The sequence below is a fragment of the Anopheles ziemanni genome, chromosome 2 (assembly GCF_943734765.1).
Source record: "Anopheles ziemanni chromosome 2, idAnoZiCoDA_A2_x.2, whole genome shotgun sequence".
In the NCBI taxonomy this organism is placed as follows: Eukaryota; Metazoa; Arthropoda; class Insecta; order Diptera; family Culicidae; genus Anopheles; species Anopheles ziemanni.
The window spans coordinates 17,999,337-18,018,456 of record NC_080705.1 but is presented as its reverse complement, the minus strand read 5'-3'; the positions used below and the strand labels follow the sequence as shown (position 1 = coordinate 18,018,456).

Sequence of the window (19,120 nt, the reverse complement as noted above, 5' to 3'; positions counted from 1 at the left end):
AACTCGCTTTTGGTGATAATCATGATGATTTTACGTTCAATTTTTGTTCCTAATCCAGGAAAAACAATTTTACGCGACTTTCTCATATCTTTTTGTAAACTTTCTCATTTGTTTTCGATTATGCCAGATATATTTTTCTTTCACGTTTATTGCTTTGTAAATTAAGGATAATGTTGTGCATTTTTTTTCGTAAAACTGTTTTATATAGTACTGATTATTATATTCCCGATAGTTTATGCTTAGCTTTTCGTATTATGTATTGTTGATGATGATATTTGGTTTTAAAACTTTTCGAATTCAATGTTATTTTATAGAAAAACTGCATTAATTGACAAAAAAAAAATTACAAAGAAATGCACAATATGACAGATCGAGTTAAAATATTTAAATAAATTCGATTTCATCTCGATAGAACTTAAGCAAAAGATTAATGAGCATAAGAACAATGATAAATTCAAATAAATTCGAAATCTTTTCTGCAATAAATTTAAAAAAGCAAACAGTTTTAAATGAAAACAATGTTCAACTCATAATACTGAAGTAATTAATCCCAACTCAAAACACACCAATGCAGAGAACAAGTGCAGAATTCAAGCTTCAGTGTTTATCGTCTTAACCTAAAACAACCCTAACAATGAGTCACAACAATCCAAATAGTTTTGAAAAAGAATAAATTCACTGTGAAAAATGCTATCAGTGTGCATTCGATCGATCTTCCAATGACACGTACAAGAGTAAACTTCGTTGTGAGAGAACCTCGCCGGAACCCCCTTTGGAAACGCATATCCCTAATCGAACGATCAGCCTTAAGTCATGTCTATTCATCTTCCAACGCTGTCTGCAACCGTCGGCATTCCCGCCGCGACGATTTATTTCTAATTGCTTTATCTACCGGGCCATCTCCTTACGGGTTGATTTGTTAAACTACAAACCGAAGAGGTAGAATCCCCCCGCGTTCGGAATCACAACCGAACCGGTTAACCGGTTCCTCGACTTCACCCAGTTCGTCGTTGCATTCCCGCCGGGTGACACTTTGCTAGGCTCCTCCGAGGGCCTGGCTAAGGATAATAATTTTCCTCGTGCGCACATTCTTCCGATGCACGGTCCGATCGTCCAGCGCGAACGGCAGGAAACTTCGCAACGATCGGCTCGTGGGAGAGCATCGAAACCGGCATCGACCGGAGAAGGACCGGACAGCGGTGCCGTGTGCGATAAAATGGCAATAAAAATTTATGGATATTGTTTTATAAAAGCCCTTCGATGATGATATGTTTGCCCGCGTGCTGCCCGGCCCGGTTTCCCCGCCCCCCAGCCGTTCGACCTGCATCGCCGTTCCAATAAAGATCCCTCTCGTGCCGCAGCGAGGGGCGCACTATTTCGGGCAGTGGCAATCGTAGATAAACGGTCCCGGGCCGGAAACCGGACCGGCATGTAAAGGGCAGCCCGAGCGCGCCGACACAAATGGCAAGCTGTGGTTGGCAACACAAAGGATACCGCGCGGGACCTCTCGCGACCGGGAACTGGCTCCATTAAAGCGGGTCAGCGGAAAATTGTAATTTAATTTACACCCCAGTCCTGGCATGGGGTCCTAAATGGGGGCATCCGTTGGGCAAATGGCCCGGACCCGGGGTCCCACGGGGTCAGCCGTCGGCGCACCGTACGGCGATGTAATGAAGATGTAATTGCCAGCGCCCCTCCGCCCCCCGCCTGCCCGGTTTCACCCGTTCGGAGGAAATTGGTTCATGCGCGGGCATTTTCTACATTCTTCGGTCGGACATTTATGAGCTAAAGGGTAGCTAGGATAGTAGGATAATAGGAATTTTATTGATGTAATTGATTGTTGTCGTTTCCATCATCTCCTAGGAATGTGGATTGATGATGTTTGCGATACTTTCTTCTCAGTATTAGTTTTACTTTATTAAAATTTACAATTGAAAATCGTGAATTCGTTGACAAAATATCGATTTTCCTCACGGCACGCACAGGCTTAACGTTGGGGTTAAAAAATCGCTCCCGGCTCTGAAAGCGCAACATGCAACTCGAAACATTCGCCGGGAATGCATGCGAAATCATATGACACCGCAATATTTATTCCTCATTTTTGCGTAATCACTCGAGCGAGTCTGTCCTCTCTGTTGCCTTCGTCCGGGGATGAATCGCCTCCGGGAAGAATACGGAAGTGGAAGTCCTTGCAATTCCCCTCCTCCTCCCTCCCTCTACAGTCACCACATTCCTTCCCACGCGAAACCAAACCGGCAACAAGCGGGAAACCTTTCTTCCAGCGAGTTCCAAAGTTCGTAACCTCGTTCTCTCCTGCCTTTTCTTAATTTTGCGTTCCCTTTGCGAGTGGAGCGGTTTTTTTATTTCCTTTCCTTTCTCGAGGTCAACCCGACTTCCCCCGAGCTGGCGAACAATATTATTGCAGTTGAAGGGAAAAAAAAGGAGGCATCCGAGCCAAAAACTCCCCCGCAAAGCGAGCGCAATGGAAACGCTGAAATCACACGGCAACGCAACGCCATCCCGGTGTGTCTGGTTCCGTGGCTCGAGTTTGGCCCCCAAAGTGCAACGCCGATGCAACGCACAACGGACAATATTTATGAACATGAAATCAAGCCCTTTTTTGCTGCCCGCCGGCGCGGCATCATCGCTCTTTTTCCGCTTTCACGCGCGCGTCATCTATTCATAATAACGATTTTTATGCTCGGGCTTCATGCCATCGCTCAGCCTCGCACGCCAGCGATCACCGTGGTTTTTATTTGGTACCGCACTTCGTCCCCGTGTTTTGCTGGTTATTTCTCCTTTTTTGGACAATTTTGTACTTTCTGCGGAGATTGCATTGCGGAAATTTGTACATTTTTATTACGGTTTTAAATGCTTCGGACGATTATCCCCTTATTAAAAAAAAGTCGTGTTTATTATTCGCATCAAAATATGTTGATGAGGGGATGAGATATTTCACTTACTCATTTTCTAGAACGGTTAATTTTATTTCTTTCTGTATTAATAACATTTAAAATTTTTTAAAGAACACTTTTCAATATTTTTTAACAGTTTAATAACCAATAGAGTATAATTCTTACAACGTTTAACTTGTCTTGTTTTATTGTTTACTCTTCTCCTAGTCCTCCTCTTCCAACACTTACACTTCCATCGCCTTGTTTTCGTTCGATTCGATTGATTAAAATCTAAAACAAATGCGAGCACATAAAGCACGGACGTGGGTAATATTTTACGTGTTAAACTTCGCGCTATCGGCTCACAAAACACGCGGCACGGCACGATCTCGCACGATGCAAGCACCGCAAGTGCTCGGTTTTGCGCGATCGCCAATCTTTTCCGACACACACAACCACACACACGACATGTCTTTTGGCGCAACACGCGCGAAACGTAAGTCCAAAAAAGGACATCCGTGGAGGTGGAACGAGGTCTGACGATCGGCGGGCTGAGTTGGGAGGGTAGGAAAGTGAGAACAAAACAACGCTCTGGGATGCAATCGCTACATTAAATTAAATGAAACGGTAATCCATTGTTTGAGCTCGTGCAGGCAGGGAGAGAGGGAACAGGCGATCTGCCGAATCACGATGGAGGGAAAACAAAATCTTCACAAGCCACAGGACTCGCTTTTGCCTTTGGTCGAACACACACACGCATATACCGATGTGGTCAATCTGCACACTCACGCCATGTTGGCCATCGGCGATGAAGATTTATCGTCCGAAATCGATCATTGCGTCACACGCGCCATGTCGGGATCGACATTTTGTCGAACCATCGTCCATGTTGTGCGTTTCTGCATGCTGATCCTTGATGGATTCGCCAGTCTTGAATTGATTTCTTAATATTTGTACTTTGTTTGTATCTACCCATTGCTTCCTCATAATGAAATTGGGTAACTAATGGTTTACTATTTCACAAAAAGTTTATTTTTTAAAAAGCACTAAACATAGTACCCCATTGCCATTGAAGATATTTTTCCTAACCCGTACTGGTTCATTGTTTCTAAATACTATTATTCATCATATGAAATGTTTACAATGGAGTTGCTCTGATTCCATAATTTTGTATAATTTACATTTGTGTAATTTATAGGACTTTTTTTTTATTTTCTAATTTAGTATTTAGTACACCATAAAAACGAAAAGATAACATGTTTCTATGTTAATTTGAACAGAAAGTTTAAACATACAAATTGTCCCTTATTCTTTTATTGCCGACATGGGATATAAATAATGTTAAAGCATATATTTTTACATAGTAACATCAATAGAATTAGAATGCTTGTTTCAATTTGCTATCATATTATCAGGCCTTCTAAATTTAGAATAATCTGTACGATAAAGATTAGTTTGGAAAAATATCTATTCCAAACTGTCAAGACGGTGGATAAATCTTGAGTTATGTAAATCATATTGGTAACAAAAGACAGTCTACTGTTTAGTTATAGCATCTATAGAAAGCAATACCTAATTTTATTTTTTTTTCAATTGGATTTTATTAGATGATTTATTCATCTTATGTTTTCAACACGTTGCGTTGAATTTGGCTGTTTTATTTTGCTTCACTCGAACTGTGTTCCGTACTCTTCGAATGTCTGCTCAACGATGTTTAATGTTTTCATCTCAACCGGCGCGCTTTCGGCTGCCATTGGCCGAACGCGTTGGTGGACTCTGACAACGGCGCACCACACGGCGAAGTTGTGCCGATGGAAGATTTATTGCCCGGCCAAAAGTGACGTGTATGACAAACAGAATAAATTTACCGACCGAACCGAGCCAAAACCGGCCGAAAACGGCGGCGTCGACGGCAAAAGGTCGTGTCGTGTGTGTGTGTGTGTGTGGATTCCTTCCGACCGGGCGGCCTGCCTTGATGGAGTGCGATGAAATTCGATAGCCCCGGCTTTGGTACGAACGAACTTTCGATGCACGTCGACGTCAGTGGGGTAGTTTTAGAAAACCCTTTTCCCAACCAGCAGGGTGTGGGTTCCACAGTCAGCGAAGCGAAAGGTGTTCACGTTCCAGCGAGCATCCACCCATCCGGGAGGTCCTGTAAAGAGAGTGTGTGTGTGTGTGTGTGTTTGAACTTGTCTTTTCGGGTTTGCCTGCTTCCCCGGAGATTATAATTGATACGTTCGGAACCGAACGAGACGAGAAGGTCCTCCCGGGGGCGCCTGGCAATCGATCTGGGTCGCGCGCACTCTCAAAAACATGAACCCCCCCGTCCTGCTCACCCGGACTCCCGGTTGACAAAAATGCCAAACGTCGTGGTTTCGGGTAATTTGAACTGATTTTTCTGCGCCTTCGAAGACATCGACCCCGGATCGGCTTCGGACCGGCAGCCGGCAGCCGTTGACAGCCGACCTTCACGCCGACCGTTTCGAATGTCGGTCAAGCGACGGCGGGGCGGAAACTAGTTTTTCCGGGCGGAACTTGCACGGGATCGGGCGAGCGGAGCTAAAAGGGGGTAACTAAAACAAGAGCAGGTGAAAAAGCTTGGACAGGTTTTGGAAGTGACGCGATGCATTCGAATTGGGAGGTCCCGAGTCGTGTTAGAGTGTTTTGCGTATGAACTGAAACTGATATCGTTGCTTACTTTAGAAAAGATTTATCTACAAGTTAAGGTTGTATTACGAAACTGTTAAATGTTTCCTTATAAGGATAGAAACTTTTATATTTTCCAATTAGTTAAAGGTCCTTGGTAGCTACTTTCCATTTCGCTTCGGTAAAAACAAGATGAATTACTACAACACAGTCATTAAAAAGATCTACTTATCAACACCGTGTGAAGCAAGGAAACATATCTCTCCCTCAAACCAATCATAATACAGCCACCCCCTTTGCCTTATTACATTAATCAACCACGATCAATTTGAATATGCTAATTAAAATATTGTTAAACAGCGCGCGCTTATGTTCGCTAACGGTTTGGTGGAACGCACACACTATATATTTGCCCGGTGCAAGCAGGCCCCGGTGACCGGCTCCGATGGTTGAAATATGGAAGTCCATCTTGCGCTAAACGAGCAAACACGATCAATTAACAGCGCGCTGGCAAATGCATGCGCCGTGGCGTGTTGTGCTTCGTGTTAATTCGTTGCATTATTGTTTCGAACGGCGCCTTCCGGGCGTCGCCGGCGGGGGTCAGGGGTGCCGGCAAACATTTGTTAACGCAAATATGCTCTGTGTTGAGGCAGGGGTGTGTGTGTGTACATAAATATTTAATCACACAACTGCGCCGCCGTCAGCTGAGATGAGCGTTTCTCTCGGGAATCAAAGTGAAAGAAGGGCGATGCTGAGGAAATCTGTTCGTAACATAAATAAACAAAATATTAAAATCAACTTCTTCAACACAAACAGACACACACGCACGTACAAGTACAGTTTAAGGGTGGGTTTGGGTTATCTCGGGATGCGTGAACAATCGACGAGTCTGCTTTAATTTCATGCCCTGTTATCGAACGCGATGGATTTACTGGGGGAATTAATTTTCATTATTTCCATTCGGCATCCACTCCGATGGGTGGTTTTATGAGCTCCTTCTCCCCCCCTACCCCCACCCCCACCAGCACGTGTTTGCACGTCATTAGCCGACCGGTGGGTGGGATCGCCCTTTGGGTGCTCGACACGATGATCAACGATCGTTGGCGATTGATCGTACGCTCATCGATCCTAGGTGGCCCTAAGGTGACTAGCAACGTTATAGCCCTCACACACGTAACCTTTTCACACACACACACACACACTCGTATACGCCGCCAGGAGAGTCATATCGTTCACTCGCGCGGTCCCTAACGATCGTTTGATCGTGTGTTTGATGATCGCACCTAATCAACGAAACCCTCGAAGTGAAAACCAACCGCCAAACGATGAGAAGGTGGCTTGCTTTTCTCACTCGGGAGAGGGGGTAGTGGGTGGGTGGGTTGAGGTGCAGTAAAGGCGACGAAACATTGCCTCAAGATCGATTGTTTGGACGCGCGCCCGCGCCGGCACACACACACACACACCCTCTCCTCTTGGAGGGAGATGGAATAAAAAACGGGTAAAGAAACATAACATAAATGAAGCATGCTCGCGCCTTCGGTACGCATAAATCCGTGATGGCGTCCAGGATTTTTTCGATCGTTGTCATGAGCGTTATGGTGTTTCTTTTCCTCGCCCCCATCCCACACGCCTTTCCCCGTCCTTTCGCTTCTTTTTGCGTTGAGGCAGGCCAAACGATCGTTATGGTCGCACCGTCAGCTCTATCCACCCAGGAGTTTCATGTTTTTAAACATAATATTTGAAAAAGGATGTGATGAGAAGATAATTTTTTATCATGTAAAATGTTCATTTCCCATATTTTAGAAATTTTTCATATTTTATGCTTCTTTTCACATATTTTGCACTTCATTTTGTTGCATTTTATCGGGTTGATCTTTATGTTTTACAGATTTTATATGATTATGAATTGCTTTCTCTCACTTTTATGTTTTTATGTTTTAAATTTAATGAAAAAAATTGTATTTTACAACTTGCAAATATTTTAAAGCCTCTTTCTCTCTCAATTAGCTTTTGAATTTTTTATTTAAATTGAACTTCAAACCAATCAATTTCTTTGCGATCTCACATTCCCTTCCCAGAGTAAGGTAATGCCCTTCTTATGACCATCAAATCCAGCCAATGCTCGCGCGAAGAGCTGTCGAAGCCACCGACGACGGTTCCGATGGAGCGAATTACGAGCGTTTTCCCCAACCTCCCTCCCTCACCTCCCACGCTCCTTCCACTGGGACGAAAAGGGCAGGCGATACCCATCCGTACCGGCAGATCGCATGATGATGAAAATATACCTACAACAAAGCTCGTTTTGTTCGCGGGTTTATTTCACTATTAAGTTTTATTATTTACTCAAGTGATGCTTCGAGACGAAGCTCTCGCTCTCCCCCCGGCCGAAGGCCTGGCTGGATCGCGCGAGTGGAAAGCGTGAAATAGCGTCGCCGGTGGTTGTTGTCGCTGTGTTTTTGTTGTGGTTCGGGGCGAAGGTAAGGCGGGAGGCGCAAGTACTCGAGCGCGAGTTCGCGTTTTTTAAGGGGTTTCCTCTTGCGCGGGCCGGAACGTGGTGGAAAGCGATAACGCTGTGTGGTTTGTTTATGAAGTGATTGCCAAGCGTGTACACCGTATCGGCCAAAGCTTCATCCTCTTTCCGTGCAAAAGGTGGGTTTCCAGGTCTTCTCTACCCGTTTTCACGCCGAGCCTCACTCGAGGCTTGAAGTGACTAATGTAGAATTTCATTTGCTTCTTTTTTCGGCGAGCGTGTTTGTATCCATCTACGAAAAAAAAACACATCCCGACAAGTTTTAAGAGGTTTGGCGTTCGATGGAAAAAAAGCTTCTAATTGATTGAAATTTGTGGTACTTACCGCGCGATTAATGGCCATCGTAATTCAAGTCAAGTAGGTAGTGATTGCCTCGTAATGATCGCATTTCAGCCGTCGCCGCCATCACCGACGTGGAGTAGGGTGGAGTGGAGTGTCAGGGGCTGAAGATCGCACCTCTCCTGCTTCCTTCCTTCCCCCGTCCGGAGTAATTTGGGCAATAGAAGCCCATCAAACGTGGTCGCGGGGACACGCCGAGCTCGACGTGAGATCTCGCGAACTGACATCGAGCGGGTCGACGGTTTTTGGACACCTGCCGATCGGAAACCGAGCTTGACGGACAGATTAACGGAGGGCTTAGCGGGAGTTTTCGAGGACTGATTTCTTCCTCCTCCTTCTCTCATCTTTAGGTTGCGTGGGTTTTCCGCTACGGATTTTAAGTTTTAGCTGTTTTTTGTTTCGATTTTCAGATCTCCACGCGTCGTTAAAATAGATCGACCGTAAAGCCACAAAACGAGCCATTTGGGAAGCGGACGATCGACCGATCTGCACCTATCTTGGGCCCGAGGTGTTGACAATAAAATCCGCCCCAAGATCTCACGGATCTCGGATGGTTCGTGTAGTTTTGCTCCAGATGGGAACGTCGAGCAATTACGTCGTTGAGGAAGTAGAACCAAAGAATCAATGATTTAATGGGTTCACCCAAACAAATTGTGGATGGAAGGGAGTCCAAAAAACTTTACTTTATTGGTTGAAGCTCATTCTTCAAGTTATTTATACATTCACCATGTTTGTTGTCTATTTACAAGAGGCTAAATGATTAGAGACGACGTCATTGAAATACGCTGAGGAATGCTTTGTGCTTTATTTAAATCACTATAATTGATTCTTGACACTTTACTTAGACACTTTCTAAAATGTTCGTTTTAAATTAATTTTTGTATCGTTTGTGCCTTAAACAGGAGATAGATTAAATCTTGAACCGTTCGGGAAATCATGATGAAACGATTTCGCCATTCCTGTTTTCAAGATTTTGACAGAAAACGATGATGAGCCTGACTTACGATGTTGTTTCTTTAGACTCAACTGTACTAGAAACACATCAGGTAAAGCTTCCTCGAGGGCATTTCATACATTGTTGGCGGATGGAAGCCGTTTTGTAGAACTTGTCAGAACTCAAGGCATCACCCGTGAACGTCGAAACACGTTCAAGATGTTCGATCGAGTTGAAGAAACAACCTTCGCTCACACCCTCGCAGCTGGAAAAGAAGCCCACATTAACCCGGGCAAGGTACAAACCTGAAGCGGGAGAGAGAGGAAAGTGCCAGAGATCCCCCTGAGGCGGTCTAGAGGCACGAAAACAGGTTCACCTGGTGGTCGATATGGTCGAGCGTGCGGTTCTAACCGAAGGTTCGAAATAGAGTCCCGGGTTTCCGGGAGGAGTAGGAGCTTTGGGGTTGGAAATGGAACAAGGTTTGCCAGACCAGCTGCGCAGGCAGGTCGTACTCTCTGCAGGAGCGACACGCAACACACTCGGCTCTAAGGTGTCCCAGAGTGTCCCCATATGGTGCCTACGAGGTACCCTGAGGCGAGTCCGCTCTGGCTCCATCCAGAATAGTGGTACCTCCCATAGAACGGTGTATAGACAAGTCCATAGTGTCACCTAGACATCATCCCCATAACCTCATCAAACGCAGCAGGAAGTGGTCCGGTCCAGCGAAGAAATGAGCTGAAAAATCTTTGGAGAACCACCTTCTGGATGATATAAAAGAGGCAAGATCAACTGGGTGCGGGTGCAAGTATTTCATATGGCGTGTTATGGATGCTTGCGTCCAAAGCCCCCAATGTTCGGTTGGCCGTTTTTGGACATCCCAGCGTGAGCCAACATCCGAGCGTGTGTGTGGGTGGGGTATGGACCAGAGCGGGAAAGAAGATCGTCCCCAAAACACGCGGTGCGTGTTCATCACTCACGTCCTTCCAAGATCGCCCCGCTAAAGCCAAAGCCAAAGTCTTCAAGACGCTGCGAGAACTTTGATGCCGCAGTAAACCTGCTGAGGAATGGAGTTGCGAGGGGTGGTGGAAGCCATGCTCTCGAAACGAGAGTCTCTCGAAGCGAAACTCCCGGTGGGATGCTGCACAGTGACGCGCGCCTTGCTGCCACAAACAGGTTCGAACGAGGAAAGAGCCGCTCTTCGAGGAGCTCGTGGGCCGACGCCGTAGATCCGGGTGGAAAAGGACGCCGATGCTGCGGGTGCCTGTGTCTGTGCGTGTGTACGTGCGAAGGGGTGCGAAGATAAAACAACACACAGGCTTGACGAGGGTCCACCGAAAGGGCGAGCGAGAGGCCGTCGCAAGAAAAAGCTCGGAAAAGAGCGCAAAAGAGCGAAACGGCCGTCCAAACGGAGATCGCAACATCGACCGACGGCGGCGGCGGCGGCGACGACGACGACGACGGGACGAGATCCGTCGCAGTCCTTCTCCGGTGTTCGGGGTTCGGGGGCCGAGCGATCGCCGTGCGTCGGAGCGAGTGAGCGATGGAGCGAGTCCGGGTGCGCGGGAGCGAGCGAGACCGACCTAAACCGGCCCTCGCCAACGACGGGCGTCCGTGCTTCGTCGACGTCGACGTCGTCGTTGGCGTGGGCTCTCCGTATCGTAGAAGAGCGCAAGAATCGGTGTATCAGTCAGTATCCAGCGCAATACGGTAGACGGCAGAACGCCGCTTTGGTGCGCGCGCTTACACCACGGGATTTTTCTTTCGAGCACGCGAACAACCCAGCCAAAAGGGCACTTTTCCCGAGCGCTCGCTTGTGGTTCCTGGTACGCCGAGGGTGGAAAACAGACCGCCGCTTTTCCTGCAATACGCACGAGCGCCTCTTGAGTGTCCTGCTCTTCCAGTCCGCCGAAGGACTCGCACCCGATCCTTCGTGAGCGTGTGTATGTGTTTGCACACGTACCTCTCTCTGTGTGTGTGTGTGTGTATGTGCCAGTGTGTGTTTGTGTTGGCGTAGGTGAGGCAATTAGTCGGAAGGAAGTTGCGGCCGTATGCAAATATTTACCGAGCAAATGGCGCAACGGAGCGGAGCGCTCTAGAACAAACAAATACCGAGTATTGGTTACATCGTGTCACTGCTCGTCCAGCGGACCAGCTCTCTCTCCTCCTCAGTGTGATCGATTGGGCGCAGCATTGGCCGCGTGTGTCGGCAAAGTCGGCCTTTGAAGAGGGCGATGTGTACCGCCGCCAGGACTGATAAGGCGCTCTGAAAGGCGGTCCGACATTTGGCATCGTGCATGACGTTTGTTTGCAAGTGTTTCGTGTGTGCGTACGTGTGTGTGTGTGTGTGTGCCCTTCTTCATTCTGGTGCCTGCGCAGGTCGAGGACACATGTTTGTCATCGTGTTCCTGTAGGTGTTTTAAGAAGCATCGGTGAAGGTCGACTACTCGACGTGCGCCAAAGCCGACGGGAAACTCAACTATCCAGATATCCAACAACGAGCAAGGGCCTTTTGTGTGTGCGTGCGTGTGTTCGTGTGTCGCTTCAGGAGAGCAAGGCTGAGACTCCCAACACTTGCGCATAAATGTTATTGGAAAGTGCCGGTGGAACGTGCGCAAGGAACGTCTCACTGGTCAGCGCGGGGAACGACTCCGCTTCCGTGCAGATCGCGTCCAAGATGGACCAGCAGTCCAAAAACGACTCGTCGGGGCCCGCGGCTGTGGCTGTTGCGGCCGCGGCCGCTGCTGCCGCCGCCGCTGCCGCCGGTCGCTCCGTGGGGTCTGTGAGCCAGCACGCCGACTTTACGGCCGCCGCCGCCGTCATGCTGTCGCTGCAGAACACCATGGTTACGAGTCTTCAGCAGGCCGCGCTCATGCCGGCTAACTCGGCGGCAGCCGCCGCGCTCAATCTACAGGCTCTGGAGTCCTACCTAACGCTGCAGCGAATCACCAGCAAGTCGGAGGTGCTGCGCCTGGGGACGGCGTCCCAATCTCGCGCGGGTCAGTCCCTACCGTCGATGCCCATCACAGGCCCCGGAGCTCACTCGACATCGTCCAGCTGCTCCGGGAGTATGCAGCTCGGGGGCAACTCCAGCGATTCCACCGCGATGGAGGACGACATGTTCATGGACACCTCGGGACCGCCCGCGGACTCCGGCGGCTCAGGGAGTGCCGTGCAGCAGATGCTGCTCCAGAGCAACGATCTCGCCGACGAGCTGCCCATCCTGGACCAGGACGAGGATCTCAACTTCGACGACGGCCCGAACGGGGATGCGCACTCCGACGGCAACTCGCTCGACCACGGCTACCCGAGCCTGCTGCTGAACGCCGCCTTCCACCAGCAGATGACGGCGGACAAGATGAAGACCCTGGCGGCGGCCAGCAGCGTCAGCGCGAGCGCCCTCGTTCCGTCCACCTCCTCCTCCTCCAACTCCGCCACAGTGGGCTGCAAGTCGGATCCCGCGAACGGGCCAGCGTCCTCCAGCGGCGCCGGACCCGCGCCCGGAAGTGGCCAGCGGCCGAAGAAGCAGTTCATCTGCAAGTTCTGCAACCGCCAGTTCACCAAGTCCTACAACCTGCTCATTCACGAGCGCACGCACACCGACGAGCGGCCGTACTCGTGCGACATCTGCGGCAAGGCGTTCCGTCGGCAGGATCACCTCCGGGACCACCGGTAAGCCCCACCACGCCCTTCCACACGCACCTTTCTTCTCGACTCCTCAACTCTATCCCGTCTTATCCTCTCGGCCAAAAACCAAAGCCTCCGTCTCATTCATTTCTTCTTCGTTCTAACCCTAGTCCCGACCCCGTTCCCACACACTGATCGTTTGTTCACTGATTGTTTGCTTCTCTCTTCGATTTGTTTCTTCTTCTCATTCTCTTTTTCTTCCCGCTGTCCCACCACCAACAACAACAACAACAACCACCACCACCACCACCACCAAAATACCCCAAAACTGTCCCACGGAAAAACGCATTCTCGAACCGCTATGTAGGCTACAGCCGCATCCTCAGTGCAGGACCGTTTAGGATGAGAAAATGCAAACGCAAACGCAAACAAGAAAGCAAGAAGAAAGTGAGAAAGCCGAGTCAAAAGAGTCAGAAGAAGGAAACTCGAAAGGAAGAGGGACGAGAAGAAGTAGAAAAGTAAGAAGCGACAGAGCAACTAGAGGAAAGTTACAGTTAGAAAGTCGTGTCCTTTGATCCTTTTGCTTTGATCCTTGGAGTACCGTTTTGTGCAATAAGTTTCGGAGTAAAGAAAGAGAAGTAAGATACATAAACGTATTAGGCATACAGTTACGAAACGGTAAAAACATCTTTAAAACAAGTCAAGTTCGAACCCGTTACGGTCATGTTAACTAACCTTAAAAAACGACACACCATCCTACGTCAAACACGAGCATCCTCCTTCAAACTAAACCTCGTACAGCTTCACGAGGAGAAATATTGTTTTATGACATTTATGACACTTTATCGCGAGAATTGCGGGTAGCGTTTGTTGCAAAGCACACTTTTTTTGCGATCTTTATCGTTACCGTTACGCTGCGACGTTACTTCTTAAACGACTTCCTAAATTTGAAGCATTTAAACGATTTTTAGCTCCACGCAGTAGGCGCTGGGATGAGTTGGATTTGTTTTTTCCTCCATTTGACACTTTGACATCTTTCCTCAGCTCGACTACGGGTTTATTTCTCCCGTGTGGTTTCCCTTTTATCGTTTGGTCATTTAAGCTGGAACTTTAATATTCCTTTACCCCACTGAGTGTTTTCACTGCATTCGTTTTTTTTTCGCATTAAAGTTAGTTCATTCTCGATCCGTGTCGTTTTTATTTTGCCCTCTCCATCCTCATGTGCGTGCATGTGCCATGTTTATAGACGCTTTTAAGATCGGTAACAGATTATGGTGGCAGCATTAGCAGCAGCGCTTTGGAAGCCAATAAAACGGTTCGAAACACCGCTCAAGATAGCGGTCCTCGGGTTTTTATCCAGTCGGGGATGCATTTAGGGGGGAAAGATCGTTTTGCTTCCGCTGCTCACTTGATCTCTTTCGCTTCGTTTCAATGGGGTTTTCGGAAGGGAATGTTTCAAGGATTGTATTTTCTAATGCGATCATGCGTAGGAGTGGTTTAGGATAGCTTTGCTGTTTTTTATTATAAAGCACGTTTAGGAGTTGGAAAATAAATAGTATCACTTTACTTTAAAACAAACGAACATTAATGGAAACAAGGTAAAGAAAAGGGAAAACTTCTGCACGGAACATAAAACTGATGATCACGCACGAAGCGTGACTACGAACATGATCACCTCGGCGAGTGGATCACTTAATTTATGGCCTCCATTTCCAGTGCCCCTTTTGCGCTAGCCAGCGCGCAGTAGTAGTAGTAGTGGGTGTGTCCGGGACGGTGGTGTCGGTGCCGGGAAGAGCGTCCGTGAGTCGCGCGTTCGAACAAATGTTCCTCATTTCGGGGCTCCGAAGCTCGGGCTCCGAAGTAACTGCCATTTCTCATTTCGACGATATGTAAATTGATTCTCGCCACTTTCCCCGCCCTTTCCCACACACCCACCCACCCACACGCACACCCGCGACGAGGCAGAGTGTAAAATGTGTGTCGCACATTTAATTTATGATTTTTCGATAAGTCGCACCCTCGCATCGCGAAAGGCACTCCGCTGGAATGAATGAACCCCTTGCGGGGCGCGCGGGTTCAACCTCGCGGAGGAATATCGGAAGACGAAATGCGACGACCAAAAAAAAGCAGCAAAACAATAAGGAGACAAATAAAAGCACAAGGGTTGAGTGTCGCAGTCGAGGCAAAGGGGAGAAAAGAAAAGCAGAAACCCCAACCGAACACTCCTCCATCAACGCCGGGATCGTCAATTAGTAAACTCCCCAAATGGCCGCTGATGCGCGTGAGGTGGTGTTGAAATCGTTGTTTGCAACGCGATAAATAAAAGTGGCAATCCCTCTGCCCGTCCCCCCCTGCTCTCCGGTGACAGCTGGACGACCATTTTAGCGCTCAACTTGACACTCGATAGCGATAACAGACGATGCATTATTCACACGAATTCCAGTCCCCACTGAACGTACACCCACCCACACACACATACACAAACATCTAGGCACACAATAGAATGCAGGAGCAAGGACGTGTCAATGTTGACCTGTTGCATTGTTAAATAAGTGGTAGAAAACAAACCTCACGGAATTTCCGTGAAGAATTTACACATTAGATAGGAAGCCAGTTAGCCTATTTTCCGAGAGGGAGAATGTGCGTGTTTGTTCGTGTGTGAGTCCCTCCCATCCCCTCTCCCCCCAGCGCCGGGTGTGATTTGTGTGCACCTGGAAGCATTTTGGAGCACGCGTTCGACCTTTTGCCTCCGTCGAGCGGCACGATCTTGTTTGGGCGTAAGTTAAGGTAGGTAGACAATCGTGATATTGTTTCGCTTTTGCTAATCTACTTAGCTTAACTTTCGCTTCACCCTCACCCTGACCTCACCAGCCACCACCTCCCACGCAAAACCTAGCGGCTAATCAATACCCCCCCTCCCGACCCATCATTACCTTCATCACATCAAACCGATTATAAAGAAGCTAACATTGGTCTGCTAAAAGAAATCGAAAATCGATTCTAAATCCTTGTGCCATGGAAGCGAGAAAAGTGATATGCTAAAACATAATTCAAACAGAACGATTGAAACATGAACGTTCCAATGTTCAAATCGCAAACATTTCTCCCGTTAGTCACAGATTTTAAATATAACAAACAACAAAACAATCAAGCAAAATATGCAAGGAATTCTCAAAATGGTTTTGTGAAAACAGAATGAGGAATAGAATAATTTAAAACAAAACAATATATGAACCAATCATCTTGCAAAACATCAAAGAAAAATAATAAAAAATTAAATTCTTCTGCAAAAATAAACAAACAATTGAAGTTATTATCCATTAAATATCAACCTCTTTTTGTGTCATAATAAATTAAGAACATAATTTGAAGTTTATTTTGTTTTATTCACGGACACTAATATTTCCTTTTCGTTTGTGTTGTCGCCTTGGAAACATTTTAGAACGAGTAGGCTAAAACTCATTGATTTTACCACAAAAAGAACCAGTTGAAACATGCACAAACTTGTTGAAACCATGTGGGGATAGTTGAAAATAAGGCGAGCGCTAAACCTTTCGGCTCGAAACATACACGTGCCGACCCTCATCGGATTTCGGTTTCGGGTCGGCTCGAGGAAAGATCATGAAGGAAGATCAGCCCCAGCTTGGCCGGGTTGGGTTTTGAAGTTTTCCTATTTGTCTTTATTTTTTCCTCCCGGTTGTTCTGGTGTGCCTTTCTCTGGTTTTATTATTCCCACTCAACCGCTTCGAGCCAGCCGTTCGCGCACGATTCCGCGTGCGTTCCTTGGCGAATCCCGTCCCGAGCGATCGCGCGCCCTGGGACGCGATGACTAGACAATTGGTGAAATCAATATAAAAATATTATGTTTTTATTCATCCGACATCTGTTAATGCTTAATCTTGCGCGCGATACAAGCGCGGAGAGTGGCCGGAAAAATAAGAAAAAATAAAACACTAAACCGATGCGAGAGGCGGACCGATCTGCTTGCAAGGCGTACGGTGGAAGATCGCTTCACAACCCAGACCCCATCCTCCCTCTTCATCCTTCCCCCCCTTCATTCTCAGGGCTCACCTTAGAAGTAACCCCAAATAATAATAATAAAAAAAACCCATAAACATCACCAGCATCTTTACTTTTCTCATTCTTCATTTCGGAGATGAAGGTTTCTTTTCGTCCGCTTACACATTTTAACTTTGGTGGTTGGTACGGGTTTCTTTGCTGCTTATTTTCCCTTGCTTGGGTTGCTTTGGAACCCATAACCTGCCTTCGCTCCATTCGCCCTTATCGCTTTAAATACTCACCACTCGCGTCGCGTTTCATCCTGTAGGTCGGTGAAGGCTACTTTTTTGTTGTTGTTTGGTTGTTTTGTTTCATCCCCAAACGCTACAATATGATGGATATGGCTTTTCGGTTTTTATTTCTGCCCGTTTCTCACCCTTTTATAATGCCGTTTCAATTCGTTGGCCGTTGTTTTTGTTCATTCTCGATTTCTTGTTTTCTTCTTTCTTTCTTCCTTTTTTTTCCCTGTTCCCTCCGTGCTCATCTTGTTTGTGCGTGCTCGTGACCCACCGCCTCCCATCCCGCTCGGACCTACCGCCCCCTTCGGCAGATACATCCACTCGAAGGAGAAACCGTTCAAATGTCTGGAATGCGGAAAAGGATTCTGCCAGTCGCGGACGCTCGCGGTGCACAAGATACTGCACATGGAGGAGTCGCCGCACAAGTGTCCGGTGTGCAGCCGCAGCTTCAACCAGCGCTCGAATCTCAAAACGCACCTGCTCACGCACACCGACATCAAGCCGTACCACTGCATCGCCTGCGGGAAGGTGTTCCGACGGAATTGTGACCTCCGCCGGCACAGTCTCACGCACAACCTGGGTGCGACGGCGGGGGCGCCCGGGGCGGGCGGGGGCGCCTTCGACATTGGCGGTGCGAACGTTGGCGCCACCGACCCGGACGCTGACCCCGACGCGGCCGAACTCAAGACGATCGATCTGATGGCGCTGGCCGACGTGGACTGAACTGGAGCGCTCGAGCATGTGTGTGTGTGTGTATGTGTAAAAGGACGCGAATGTGTGGTATTCAAATAGTGTAGGACCCAGACGCAACATTTTGCGATAGAACTGTGAGACAGAGTAATTTAACAGTGACTGATATGATAGGAAGCGGGGTTCGTCGCTTAGGCACCATCGGACGAGTACCACGAGCGAAGCGTTGAAGTCTTTCGTTTCGCAGCGATGGCGTCCGAAAACGATCCCGGCAAAGAAGCCGGCGGTTGGTCCGGCCTTGGCTTGGCCACTAGGCCGTCTACCGCCCGTGGTCGTGCCGCTTTTCCCCCCCGGGAATAGTGTTTTAGTTTTAATCCTAAATAACTTTTTTAAGCCTTATCCTCCCGACGAGCGCGCATTACAATTAAGTGCAGTGAACCCGAGCCAGCTGAGGGAGGGCAACTGATTAGACGTCTCCGTTAAGTATTTACTATTAATTAATGTACAACTCGAGGGCCCGCGAATCATGCCAGTGGTGGAAAGGCAAAATAAATTGTTTTCTTTCTTCCCGCTCACGTTAGGGTTAGACTTGGTGCCCATCTGTTTTTTGAAGATAGTTCGACGTTAATAATAGCTAGAAGTAGCGGAAGGTACGATAGTAGGAAATACATACTTTCAAGTCGAATCGCTGACATCGCCGTTGGGTTTCTCGTTTTATCCGAAAACCGTTCCGCCCGTTTCAGGGAATGAGGGATGATTTATTTCGATCTGTTTGTAGCTGTTCAAACAATGTAAATTAACAAAAACAAATCCATGAAGTGTGTTTAAAAAATAAAAATGAAAAATGGTAAGCAGAAATATATTGGCTATTGAGTTATTTTAAGTTTAAAGAAATATTATAAAACGAAAGAAAAATGGTTTATATAAATTCTTAAAAATTATCTCTAAAGGGTCATTCCAATACTCTTCTCAATGCAACAGGCCAAAAGAAATATCACAGGGCAGTGCAGGTTAAGCGTGGCGATAGATAAGCCTGCCCTCCATATTCATCATCCACCTTATCATCGCGAAACCGGCCCAGAAACGTCTTCGATTGCTGCGACAAATAAATCGTCCCGCCGGCCGGCAATCGACCATCCGCAGTTCCGGCGCAGGTTCTGCCGCG

At 47.6% G+C, this 19,120-nt stretch overlaps 1 protein-coding gene across 1 annotated transcript; it reads left to right on the top strand.

Moving 5' to 3' along the window:
- Positions 1-12,017: 12,017 nt before the first annotated feature.
- Positions 12,018-17,988, top strand: LOC131282643 (protein sister of odd and bowel-like). Its single transcript, XM_058312163.1, has 3 exons — positions 12,018-12,485; positions 12,522-13,012; positions 17,577-17,988. The coding sequence occupies exons 1-3, from the start codon at positions 12,018-12,020 to the stop codon at positions 17,986-17,988; spliced, it is 1,371 nt and encodes a 456-aa protein (XP_058168146.1).
- The last annotated feature ends 1,132 nt before the right edge of the window (positions 17,989-19,120 follow it).